The 12,790-nt window shown below is 41.5% G+C and overlaps 1 protein-coding gene across 2 annotated transcripts in view; it reads left to right on the forward strand.

Moving 5' to 3' along the window:
- fam110b (family with sequence similarity 110 member B) overlaps nucleotides 1–12,790 on the forward strand; it is a 55,313-nt gene that overhangs the window by 31,578 nt on the left and 10,945 nt on the right. The window contains exons 2-3 of one of the 2 annotated variants that reach the window (XM_084369675.1): nucleotides 2,412–2,522; nucleotides 10,587–11,277. In XM_084369675.1, coding sequence (XP_084225801.1) covers nucleotides 11,155–11,277 — 123 coding nt within the window. In that variant the 5' untranslated portion in view covers nucleotides 2,412–2,522; nucleotides 10,587–11,154. The remainder of the gene's footprint in view (nucleotides 1–2,411; nucleotides 2,523–10,586; nucleotides 11,278–12,790) is intronic. The other variant, XM_084369676.1, reaches the window with a different exon arrangement.

Consider the following 12,790-nt stretch of genomic DNA (forward strand, 5'->3'; position numbering starts at 1 on the left):
CATATACATCTGTACATGCTCCACAAAATAATCTAAACCATCACAATTTTGATTATTAATTGCATATATACTACATATAATACATATAATTAGAGATGGTCCGATCAGGTTTTTTGGGACCGATACCGATCACCGATCACCTAAAGCCTCACCGATCCGATTACCGATCAGAACCGATCGATCACGTGGAACAATATTATTAATATTTATATTATTTTACTCTTTTTTCCCCATTAATTCATCCACTCATGCAAAGGCCTATAGTCTTTCATTTATGTTAACCTTGTAATTATTTATTTATACTACTAGATTACCTTTATTTATTGCATAACAGTAACTTCAATATTCCTGCATAGCAGCAGTGGCACTGTGGAAAACAATATGCCAAAATGACCTCTAGAGGGCAGTCAAGAAGAGCTGAAGGTTGAAAGTTCAATCATTTATTGATATTAGCCATTTAAAATTTAAACAACTATTTAAATTTTAAATAGCTGTATTGTTGCATACATAGTATAAAAAAGGGTTGTAGGGCTGCATGCTCTCCAATGTTGTTTGCAGCAGTGCCTGTGGGGTCGGCGTTGTCTTTTTCTTTTCGCTAGTTAGTTGCAGGAAATCGTTATCTTCTTTGCTGTGAAATGACTTCAAGTGCCGAATTAAATTTGTAGTATTAAAACTACTTGGTTTGTTTCCCCCACGAGGCACTAAACGTTTGCATGCGTTACAGCTGGCGTGTGTGACATCTGTCTTACATATTTCAAAGAACTTCCATTTAGCTGACATGTTAGCAGTACATGCAGGCAGTGTGACCACAACACAACACTTCTTCTTTGTTTTGAAGCGGCAGCGGTTTGGCGCACTACCGCCCCCTTTGGATCCGGAATGTAACAAACACAAGCACATGTATAATATATATATATATATATAATGCGATCGGATCGGTGATTTTAACCTTTTATCGGATTTCCGATCGATCGTTTTTTTACCATATCGGCCCGATCCGATCAGTTACCGATCGATCGGCACCATCTCTACATATAATACATATATTCAATCAATGACTTGTGTTAGATATTAGACACAGCTGTGTAACATTCCTCTTAGCATGGGTGAGACATAAAATTGGTTATGAATGCTTGGTCTCTGGTCCGGATGCCGTACAGGTCATGATATCAGGCCATCCTCTCGTAAATCCTGTGACATGCCATGCAGCAGGACTGATGTGTGTCACTCTGGAAACTTGTAGCACATTGAGGACTGGTTCCTTCTCTGAGGCAAGATGTCACTAATGTCAGTGCTGATACCCTTCATGTTAATCAGCAGGCAAGCAAGTTAGGAGGACTGGGCTCTGGTCGAGTTGTAGCATTTATTCAATGTGCTCTGCTGTGTTAACAGCTATAACTTTACTGCTAACTTTATACTCACCGTCACACACACACTCTTTTTTTCTCCCTCTCTCGACTGCACGTTCGCTAACGTTACACACAAGACCTATGCACAGTTATTCCTAGAAGTAGTTGGCTACTTGTATAACACAATTTAGTTTTAAAAAGCATCCTTTGATACAATTTTTCTAAAGTTCCCATATGCTTAGGGCCCAGCGCTGATATAACTTATGCCTGGGGGACTGCCTGTCTTGCAATACACTAGTGAAACCTGCTGTGGCTTTTTGTGCCAACTGTGGTGATTCCATTTTATTTCCAAAAGGTCAAAGGTCAAACTTGACCAGGATGGGAGACTGTGACCATATTTCACATTTGGTCAGATACTGAATTGGTGACACTAACCTTGCGTCTGTACTCAGAAACTGTGCTTATTGTAGAGATCTTCTGTGCTGCTGGTTAAAGATGTGTGTGAAGCATCCATGTTTTACAATTTGCAGCTTCTTTAAGTTCCATCAGAATCAGTGTTGTTGACCAAATATGTTAACACATACAAGGACCAAGAGTCAAAGAATCAACTGCAACTTGAATGGTGCGTAGAAGTCACACACCATGAGCATTAATTCTAGTTTGCTGGTTGTTTCTTCAGCGGGTCTTTATAGCTGTCCCTGGATTTTCTTGCAGCCATGTCTTGAAATGGCTTTCATGGCTTCATGTCTTGATATGCCCTGTGCCCTCTGTTTACTTCCTCTGTTATTATTTTTTGAATATTACTACTTTTTAGAAATAGGGATGCACGATATGGATTTTTTTAATCTAATATTTGTATAATTATCAAATTTATAAAATTATTGATGACATGCAGCAAAGGGCCACAGGGTGAAATCAAACCCAGGGCCAGTGCAGCGAGGACACAGCTCTGTACATGGGCGCCATGGGTGTGTGACTACCACAGCCTCACAGTATAGTCAGTCAATTGCTTTGGATGAATTGTTCTTAAAGTTTTGTCATTTCTGTTTCTTTTTTCAACAGCTGTGACACCCACCGCCAACCTGCAGCACCTGGAGGAGAAGGGGGAGGCGTCCAGTTCCAACAGCCAATAGCTTGAAGCATACAAGTAGTGAATTGGACAGCTCCAAACTGGTAAACCTTTTTTATATCACAAAATGTTTCTGTGTATTAGATAATACTGATGAAAGAAAAGTCAGTGTTGCATCAAAATCAAACGTATGCCAATTGAAAGAAGTGGAAGCAATCAAGACATTCCCTTTACTTTCAGTTTACAAGAAGAAATTTATTTTAAAAAGCTCTTCCTTTTGTGTTGTAGCTTTCGACCTGGGGGAGTCCTGATTTTGATTCTAAATCAAAAATTAGCTTTGAGTCTCAATCATCGAATGTAAAAGTACTGAAGATTCCCTCACCCCGCATCCAGCGCATGTCCAAAGGGGAAAAAAGCTTCAAAAACACTTTAACGACGACTCAACTAGCTAACAGATGGTCTGCAACTACATTTCCCAAGTACAGTTATCTTGTGTTCATGAAGACAAACAACTGACTGCTATAAAGGTAACTCCAACAGCATAGGAGATGTATCAGCGATCCTTTACTGATTTGATTTTACTCAGGACAGATTTGAGAGGCTGAAACTTTGTAACAAACTGAATTTATATTGTTTGTTTTTAGTTATTGAATCAGCCAAGGGTGATATATTTTATTGTACTCTGGAGTCTTTATTTGTGGTGAATATTTTTTTAATTTGTCTAAACGTATCCTGAAGAAAGCCATCAGGATCAACCAATAATGGTTGCATTCCTTTTAGGTGAGCCAGTTCCAGGGTCCCAGTGCACTTTAATGGAACAAAGCTTCATCAGAGTAATTAGAAGCACATGTGCTTTTCTTGCTATGACAAGACAACTATCTGTTGTTGTAAAAAGTCTTATAACCAGTAAGCTGTAAATATCCACATGTTAAGAGACCATGTCACACAGCACAATGAAGCCTATCAGTAAAAACACTGACATCCACTGACTGATATGTCTGTATCATTCTATTCCTCAGTGCCTGTCTATTGGTAATAGTCTAACAAAATCTTGTTCAGACTTGTGTACATCAGTTTATTTGTGCTCAACCAGGTAATTATAAATAGAAAACTCAACCTTTGAAGGGACCCACTGATTTATGATGAATACTGTTGGTGAGTGAGTATGGGGGGCTTTGGGCTCCTGCTGCTGAGAGTGTGGTTCGTTTCCCAGCAGTACTCTGCTGCCTCTGCTCAACATGCTGCTAACACAGGAAATAGAAAGAGCTAGAGGGTGTGTGTGTGTGTGTGTGTGTGTGTGTGTGTGTGTGTGTGTGTGTGTGTGTGTTTTCTATTGTTTCTTGGCTGTATGCCCAGAGGTGATAGATGGGAAAGAGACCAAAAATAAGCGGAGAGTTTGAATTAAGTTAAAGTTAACATTCCAAATATATTCAATATATTGCATTCATTTATGTGTTCAATGTGTGCTCAAGGCATCTGTAAACCATACAACACTGTGAGAGGCCATCAATAGAGTTTCACTGACAGCCACTCTCAGTGGAGGAGAGAGCTACAGGAATGGCTCTCTACTACACTTGAGGGGCCGAGGAAGACATTGAGTATATATGTATTAGGTGTCATCAGTAATCAGTGTTAATTTTGTTAACGGAAACTATAACAAAAAATGTATATTCAGGACCTTTTTCCATGACTAAGACGAGAAGACGATGAGCTAAAAATAGATCTTTGATAATAAAAACTATGATGAAATGTATGGTTTGTTTTCCTTGGCGTTCACTACATCCCTGTCATTGATTGATGTGTAGATTCCCAGAATCCCGGGTGATGCTAAAGCTGCTGATCATGCAGAGGCGTATTAGCCTAATTTAATGAGTTTAAAGAGAGAATACATTTTGACTAAAAGTTTATTAAAATGTATGACTTTTTGTTGACTAGAGTCCCATTCACACTGCCTTTTCAAGGCGGGATAATTCCGCCTTGTCGTATGTCTGAAAGTTACAGAGGCAGAATGGGGGGACAGTTTCGTTCGCCTCTGATCCGCCAGCGGAGGTAGTCACAGGGGTTATAACTGCATCCATTTGACTACAAACAGTCTGCAGGCACATTGTTAGATTTGCAGGTGGAACCCTGGAAACATAAAAAAAAACACACAGATCTCAACATTATGATGTGTACCGTCACGCATCTTGATGAAACAACACACCGGAGCGGCTTTAAGCCGGCGCTGCTTGGTTCAGTGTGAACAAACAAAGGCAGTGTAAGGGCGAGCCTTTGTTGCAGCAATATTGCGGAATCTCAGTGTGAATGGGCTTAAAACTTGTCAAAACTATGAAGCACTGCCAAAATTAACACTGGTCACTGGTCTCAGAATCTACAATTTGATTTGACTTTTCTATTTTATGGTCACAATTTTCAGTGTAAACATGTTTTTTCAGCACTGTTGGTCTTGCCAGTGTTGGACTAGTCTTGATTTGTAAAGATCAGCAGACAATTTGTTCATGTCCTCACAACATTAATTTACATTTTTGAATTCTTCTCTAAAAAGATATAATTGCCATATTTTTTTATGTACCACATTAAGATCAAATGGTCAAATTTAAATGATTTATTTAGAATATAATAATAGTATCTGATTTTAGAAGTCAATTTGAAACAAACTGTTCAATACAAAAACAAAACCATGTGTTTCTGTATTTGAGGTAATCGATAATGAGTTCCAGAGGCTGCCATAATGCAGGATTTGTCGGTGGAGTTGGGCTTTTAGCTATGTCCCGTTTATTATCTTCTTCCTGAAAATTACCTCCGCTGTGTCGTCTTTGTTTTCTTTCTCCCTCTGCACACACACAAGGCAGCAGTGATCGAAATCAGCAACATCCTGCTTTTGATTTCAGTGATCAAAATTGAAAACTAATTTCAATGGAATTTTCATTTTAAATTAAAACTGTGACACTAAATATGCATAAATGAAGACTGATCCCCCAAGGATCTGACCTGGGAACACTGAGATATATGCACCTGCTCTAGTTTTCACCTGGATTGTTTATTTTTTCTATTAACAGAAAAATCTACAAACTGACATGAACACAGAGAGGAGACAGAGTTTTAAAGGATTCAAACATGCAATATATACCCAATGTGTGTACTTGTGTGTATTGTTTCCCCATTTCAAGTATCCCCCCACCCATCTGATTCTTTGGTAAACAGAATAATAAGTCAATACAACTCATAAAGCCAGAAATGAACAACAGCCAGAGAACAGTGCTCTGTGGGAAACAATAGGCCTGCAGGCATCTAGGACTGAGCCCACTATCTCTCTCTCATGACTATCATGTGTTTAAAGAGAGAGGGAGAGGGAGTGTGTGTGTGTGTGTGTGTGTGTGTGTGTGTGTGTGTGTGTGTGTGTGTGTGTGTGTGTGTGTGTGTGTGTGTGTGTGCGTGCGTGCGTGCGTGCGTGCGTGCGTGCGTGCGTGCGTGCGTGCGTGCGTGCGTGCGTGCGTGCGTGCGTGCGTGCGTGTGTTGATTTTTGAAGCAAGAGATGCAGAACCATGGCAGCATTTTTCCCATCTGAGATGGGATAGAGATAGAGCTCAAAATGGGTTCATTGAGTATGTGAAAGTACACTACAGGTAAGAAGAAAGGGACAATAGAGAATGTCTGCAGGATATTGCAAGTAGACAAAAGATTTGCTGTTTGTCCGCCTTTTCTCTGCCTTTCTCTGTCTGATACTGAGTTCTGCAGGAAATGAGCAGGACACATGTTTCTAATCCAAATGAAATCAGTGCTTCAGTGTGTGTCTTGATCTGTGTTGTGTGTCTTCGTTGTTAAGTAGAAACATATGGCCTTCTTATGTACTGAAACCACAGAGAAATCACATAATGCATTACTCTCACAGATCCCTATAAAGTTCTCAGATGCTACACAACATATGCTTCAGTCTCAATCTCATCTTCTATGATTTTAATTGTTACACAAATGGCAAAAATCGATTTTTGTAATAATATTATAACCAAGAAAAGGTGGAAACTCTCCTGGGATAGCACAGTGCAGTGTACAGCATGCATACACTACAGTATCTTTAATGAAAACAAGCCTTGGGGCACATTTGTAGAGTGGGTGACGAGGGCACACGCTAATTTTCAGGTTCATACTTTTATTTGGGGCTCCTAGTAGAATAGGTTTACATACTTTAGTTTTCAAAAAACACATTATTTTTCTCATATTGGGCATCGCTGCAGCAGCCCTTTGCACACTGTGTCTTGAACGCTCCGTTTTAGCTACAGAGTGAGAGGTCTCGCCTCTGTTTTAATCTTTGATGAGAGTTGCACATGCACATTATTGAACGAGCAGGATGTAGCCAATCAGAGGCAGAGTAGGGTGGGTCATGCCGAGCAAGGTAGTGTGATCCAAAACAACACTGCTACAGCTGGTAAGCATGGCTGCGGTAAAGCCGTATATATTTTATAATATATATATATATACACACCGATCTGCCATAACATTAAAACCACTGACAGGTGACGTGAATAACATTGATCATCTCATCACAATGTGATGTTCTGCTGGGAAACCTTGGGTGCTGGCATTCATGTGAATGCCACTTGACACCCACCACCCATCCAAACACTGTTGTGGACCAAGTACACCCCCTCATCACAACAACACTCTCCGATGGCAGTGGCCCCCCAGCAGGACAATGTGCCCTGACACACCGCAAACACTGCTCAGGAACAGCTCGAGGAACACAATAAAGGGCCCAAGGTGTTGACCGGGCCTCCAAATTCCCCAGATCCCAATCTGATCGAGCATCTGTAAGACGTGCTGGAGCAGGTCTGATCCATGGAGGCCCCACCCCCCAACATACAGGACCCAGAGGATCCACTATAAAACGCCCTGGTGCCAGACACCACAGGACACCCTCAGAGGTCTTAAGTCCATGTCTTGACAGGTCAGAGCTGTTTTGGCTGCACAAGGGGAACCTTCACAATATTAGGCAGGTGGTCATGTATATCATATAATATGTGTATATATATGTCATATATTAACACAATAAAGGAAACCAAAAAGCATAATATGACCTCTTTAGGGAAATCAGTTTATCATCAGTTTGACAACACTTGCAGCATTTAGGAAATGCACTGCAAATACACAAAACATAACCAAATACATTCCCACATTGCAATGGCCAGAACACTCCCAATAGGAAAAACTTGGAAATATAGAAACGATGCAAAGTCAAAAACACACAAAACCCCAAAACACATGAGACAGAAAACTGGTGCATATCCAGTCACCACAATGGAAGCTCTCCAGGCCTCTGATTTAATATATCAGAATCATGATGCGAGTGTTTCTGTGACTTCCTCTTGCCCACTGACTGAAGGCTGCGGGAAAATGCTGTAGGCAAGTCGAGGTTCATCTCTAACCAGTTTCTGGTTTCTCGGTTCTATTTAGCGCACACACGCACACACACACACACACACACACACACAGTTTTAATAAAAAAGAAAATACACACAAGTAGACCACCAGCTGTTTTCATATTCATAATTAATATTCCATACAGATTTTTCAATCCAGTATTCAGCAGCTTCATATTCCCACATGAGAAAAGACTATACATAATCCACACACTGTGTGTGTGTGTGTGTGTGTGTGTGTGTGCGCGCGTGTATGAAGGTATATCAATGTCAAAACAACCAGAGAGATGCGCAGCAACGGGTGTGTGCACGCATGAGAATTTTGTTATGCGTGCATGCGTTGTTACGTGCAGACTGTATTTCACGCGTAACAAGAAGCTGCGTGCGTACGAAGCAGCGTGCGCACGTCTGTCTGTCACTGTTTGACAAATGTTGACACGCGTTCACACACGCGTGCGGTCGCAGTTTCTGATGTGCGACCGGAAGTTGATCTGCACCGTGCGCAACACACCGCGTACTTAGACGCCTCGCGTAGTTGTTCTGTGTTCCATGTTCATCCAGTAGATGGCACAACACTACTGACCTATGTATTTATAAAGTATTAACCATCTTTCCCAGTCACCTTTCTTCTTCTTTTTCTTCTTCTTCTTCTTCTTCTTTTGAGATGCTGGCAGCAGTGTCTGGCTCACTGCTGCCTCCCCTGGTTGACGACACTTCAATAAAATGAAAAGGCCAACTACGCGAGGCGTCTAAGTACGCGGTGTGTTGCGCACGGTGCAGATCAACTTCCGGTCGCACATCAGAAACTGCGACCGCACGCGTGTGTGAACGCGTGACAACATTTGTCAAACAGTGACAGACAGACGTGCGCACGCTGCTTCATACGCACGCAGCATCTTGTTACGCGTGACATAGTTTGCGCACGTCATTTCCGCCTACATGTGAGCGTGTGACAAAAATGTTCAATTATCTTCATGCGAGCGTTAATGCGTGCGTTCGCATAAAAACGCATGAATGTTACACGTAGTCACTACGCGTCTATGGCGGTAGAATCGTGTCATAATGCGTGCGCACCTATCAACTGAACGTGTCACACGCGCGTGCTTTGACGCCTGTGCAGCAAGCAGCGCCTGACGTGTAATGTAGTTTCCTCATTGACTTATAATGGTCCCCCGTTCACACGCACGTTCACGCGTATGACTGCTGCACGCCGGTAATCACACTACGCGTAGTGACTACGTGTAACATTCATGCGTTTTTATGCGAACGCATGCATTAACGCTCGCATGAAGATAATTGAACATTTTTGTCACACGCTCACATGTAGGCGGAAATGACGTGCGCAAACTATGTCACGCGTAACAAGATGCTGCGTGCGTATGAAGCAGCGTGCGCACGTCTGTCTGTCACTGTTTGACAAATGTTGTCACGCGTTCACACACGCGTGCGGTCGCAGTTTCTGATGTGCGACCGGAAGTTGATCTGCACCGTGCGCAACACACCGCGTACTTAGACGCCTCGCGTAGTTGGCCTTTTCATTTTATTGAAGTGTCGTCAACCAGGGGAGGCAGCAGTGAGCCAGACACTGCTGCCAGCATCTCAAAAGAAGAAGAAGAAGAAGAAGAAGAAGAAGAAGAAAGGTGATAGATACAAAAAGACTCATCTGCCGGGAGTGTGTTGCAGCTATTGAGGTGCACAAACCTAACCTATTATATATATATGTATATGCTGCATTGTTTCTACAATTAGTCAGATAATGTTGTGTTGTAGAGGTCCATAGGTCCAAAATGAAACAGACTTGTCACTCAAAAGCTGACAAGTGTGAATTCATATTCAAGAGACTATGGATGAGTTCTGAGTAAAAACATCTACAAGAGGCTACATGTTGACACCAGTGTGCTTTGAACTATGAGCTTAGGCTTAGTAATTAGAATAACTACAACCCCTTTTCCGAAGAAGTTGAGATGTTCATCAAATCATTTTCAAATCCATTTTGATCAATCTTCAATTGAATACAATGCACAGACAAGATATTTACTGTTCAGACTAATAAACGTTATTATTTTATATGTATATATATATATATATATATATATATATATATATATATATATATATATATACATACATGCTGAATATAATGCCTCGAGTTCATTCCTAAAAAGTTTACCAGTGTGTTACATCGTCTTTTCTTTAACACACTCAGTCCGGCTTATGTATGAAAAGATAGATAACAGTGTAGCTTTAGCAATATTTCTGCCTAGTCTTACATTCTTCTACCTGCCTATCCTGCACACACTCTTGCACTGGCCAAGTGTGAGCAGAGGTGTGACCAGAGACTTGTAGGTTTATATCCATCCAGATGCCCACTGACCACAGTGCGATTGAGTGGGAAGCTCCCAGTGGGATTGTGGGGTGTTTCTCAAGCACAACTTTTCTTTAAATAGAAAGTTTCATGTTTATGTCATTAGGAACTATTTTTCAATTTTTTTAACCATTGGGTTGTTAGTGTTATGTTCAGCTGTGTGTGTGTGTGTGTGTGTGTGTGTGTGTGTGTGTGTGTTTGTGTGTGTCTAGCAGGTCACATGGTGTGTTTATATGTGCCCTTGACTGTATACATACTATGATCCAAGTGTATTTGTGTGTCCTAGCTATTCCTGCTATTGTTGCTAGGTGCATGATGTCACAGCAGAACTCTAACCTCATTGGCTGTTTCTGTCTCTCTCTCTCTCTTTTTTGTGCCTATTTCAGATAGTGTGGCAAGCTGAAGAGAGAACTGAAGCGAGGGGTGGAGAGGCGGCAGGGCTTTCCTTTCCCACCATCCTTTGCTTTTCCTTCGGCCCTGTGGAAGCACTCATCCACACCACTGCACTGGAAGTCACTCATCACTCTTTTTCCTCTTTCCATTGTGTCACTACACTCATTCTCTCTCTTTCTATCCACCTAACTGTCCATCTTGCTTGATGAATAGGCCACTGGAACTGAAGGACTACAAGCCCTTAGAGACCTCCCAGTAAAGACCAGGGAAATCAGTTCTTTAAGTTGTAGAGCTGCTAAAAGAGATCATCCTCCTATCCTACTCAGGCAATGCAGTAGTATATTTGAATACAGCCCTTCACCAGCCCCCCATCCCAAAGTCTGGCTCAGTCCCACAGGGTCCCACAGGCAATGAGGAGGGCCGGGGGTTTTATCACTTTCTAGACTTTCTCTTCTCCACCTTGTGTCTTCATGTTTTGGGGGTCCACTGGTGCCCCCGCCCTCTGTCAACCCCCCCGCACCTGCTGCCACCACGGCCGGCCACCCCAGTCGCCTCGTTGCAATGCCGACAGAGACACTGGCTCCAGCCCTGCCAGATAGCAAGGCCGCTGGCCCTGCAACACCCTTCAGTTCCACTGTACCCCTCCGCATCCTCAATAAGGGCCCTGACTACTTCAGGAGACAGGTACTGTTACATTACTCTATGAATCAGCTACATGCAAGTGTGTGTGTTTGTATGTGTATGTCTGTATTAGTGCTATATAAGTAAACATTGAATTGAAGTTCATGGATCGGGCTTGTTCTAGCCCATGATGCAGATGCTTGATTGAATTTGGATTTGGGGAATTTGAGTACCAGGTCGACCCCTTAAGCTCTTTGACCCCATTCAGACCTGGTATCAACATCTATCCTGAGTGATCCGATGACAAAAAGATAGCTCCAAGTTCAGGTGTGAATGCCCCCAAGACGCTTTGGGGATGCATTTGAGACCCGACGGCTCAGACCAAATTTTGAGGTGGTATGGGCTGCATGTGATTACATTCCTTTAGCAGTGTGTACACACATGTGTCCTGGCCACACAGCCTACTCAGCTGACGTCCTCTGTGAAACAAGAAGAAGAAGTGTGTATCATGTATGTATATAAGTGCTGTATCATAGGCAACTGGACTTGTTTCAGTTTCTTTAAGGTTTTTCACCTCTCATCCAAATGTTTCTTCAGAACCCTTCAGAACCCTTCAGAACTGCCTATCTTGCATGCACTCTTGCACAGGCAGAGTGCGAGCAGACAGGCTGGTAGGTAGACAGATGGGTAGCCTGTTCAATCTTTTCATAAAGGTATTTTTCGTAAAGGAATGATACAAATGATAATGAACGTTTGAGTGGGCTTATTAGAGGCCTGCAACAGTCACAGATACTACGTTTTTTTCTTTAATTTGTCAGAGCATTTATTTATTAATTGCTGTCGGGATTTTAAGATAATTTTGTAAGATAAAAAATGCTTCTAGAATAACTTACCAACCCTAGCTTTAAGATAACTTTGCTTATTAGTGCTACATACTAGTACAGTGGCTGATGGCACCACCACTGATGTTTAACAAATCAGTTCTTCAGAACTGAAGAAGCCTCTTGGATGAAAGGTGAAGTTGCCTACAATATAGCACTTAGTAATGTAGAAACCTGTTTGGGTTCTCTTAACCAAAGTTAACAGATTTTAACAAATGTTGAATGAGGAGAAACTTTTCGAAAGAACTACAGCAAATCCTTAATCATTCATGCCTTAATTTAGCATTAAATGCAATATATTAAGTTGTTTCTTTTCTTGTAAAATGTATCAGCTTGTAGCAGCATTGCTATGCCAGGCTGTCTGCTTCTGTGTCTAAAGTGCATCTTATGGCCAACTTTTAGTAGCTGTTGAACACACTGTTTCAACTGATTTCACCATTTACACTAAATTTATAAAAAGAAGACAACATTTTATTGACGGTTAACGTGTTCAATTACAGTACAGTGAACAGTAACCAATACTGGCTGCTTTTTTGTTGCTTGTGAGAAAATCTCCAGACTCCCTTAAAAAAATATGTAATTTGGTAAGTTGTGATTTAGAAGAACCATTATAAAATTTGTGAATTGCTGTCTAGAAGAAGAAATTCTTAATTATTTGGGCCTTCTTATTAATTTGGCAAATGTTTTATACATGA

Source organism: Pagrus pagrus, assembly GCF_965226575.1.
Source record: "Pagrus pagrus genome assembly, chromosome: 12".
Lineage (NCBI taxonomy): Eukaryota > Metazoa > Chordata > Actinopteri > Spariformes > Sparidae > Pagrus > Pagrus pagrus.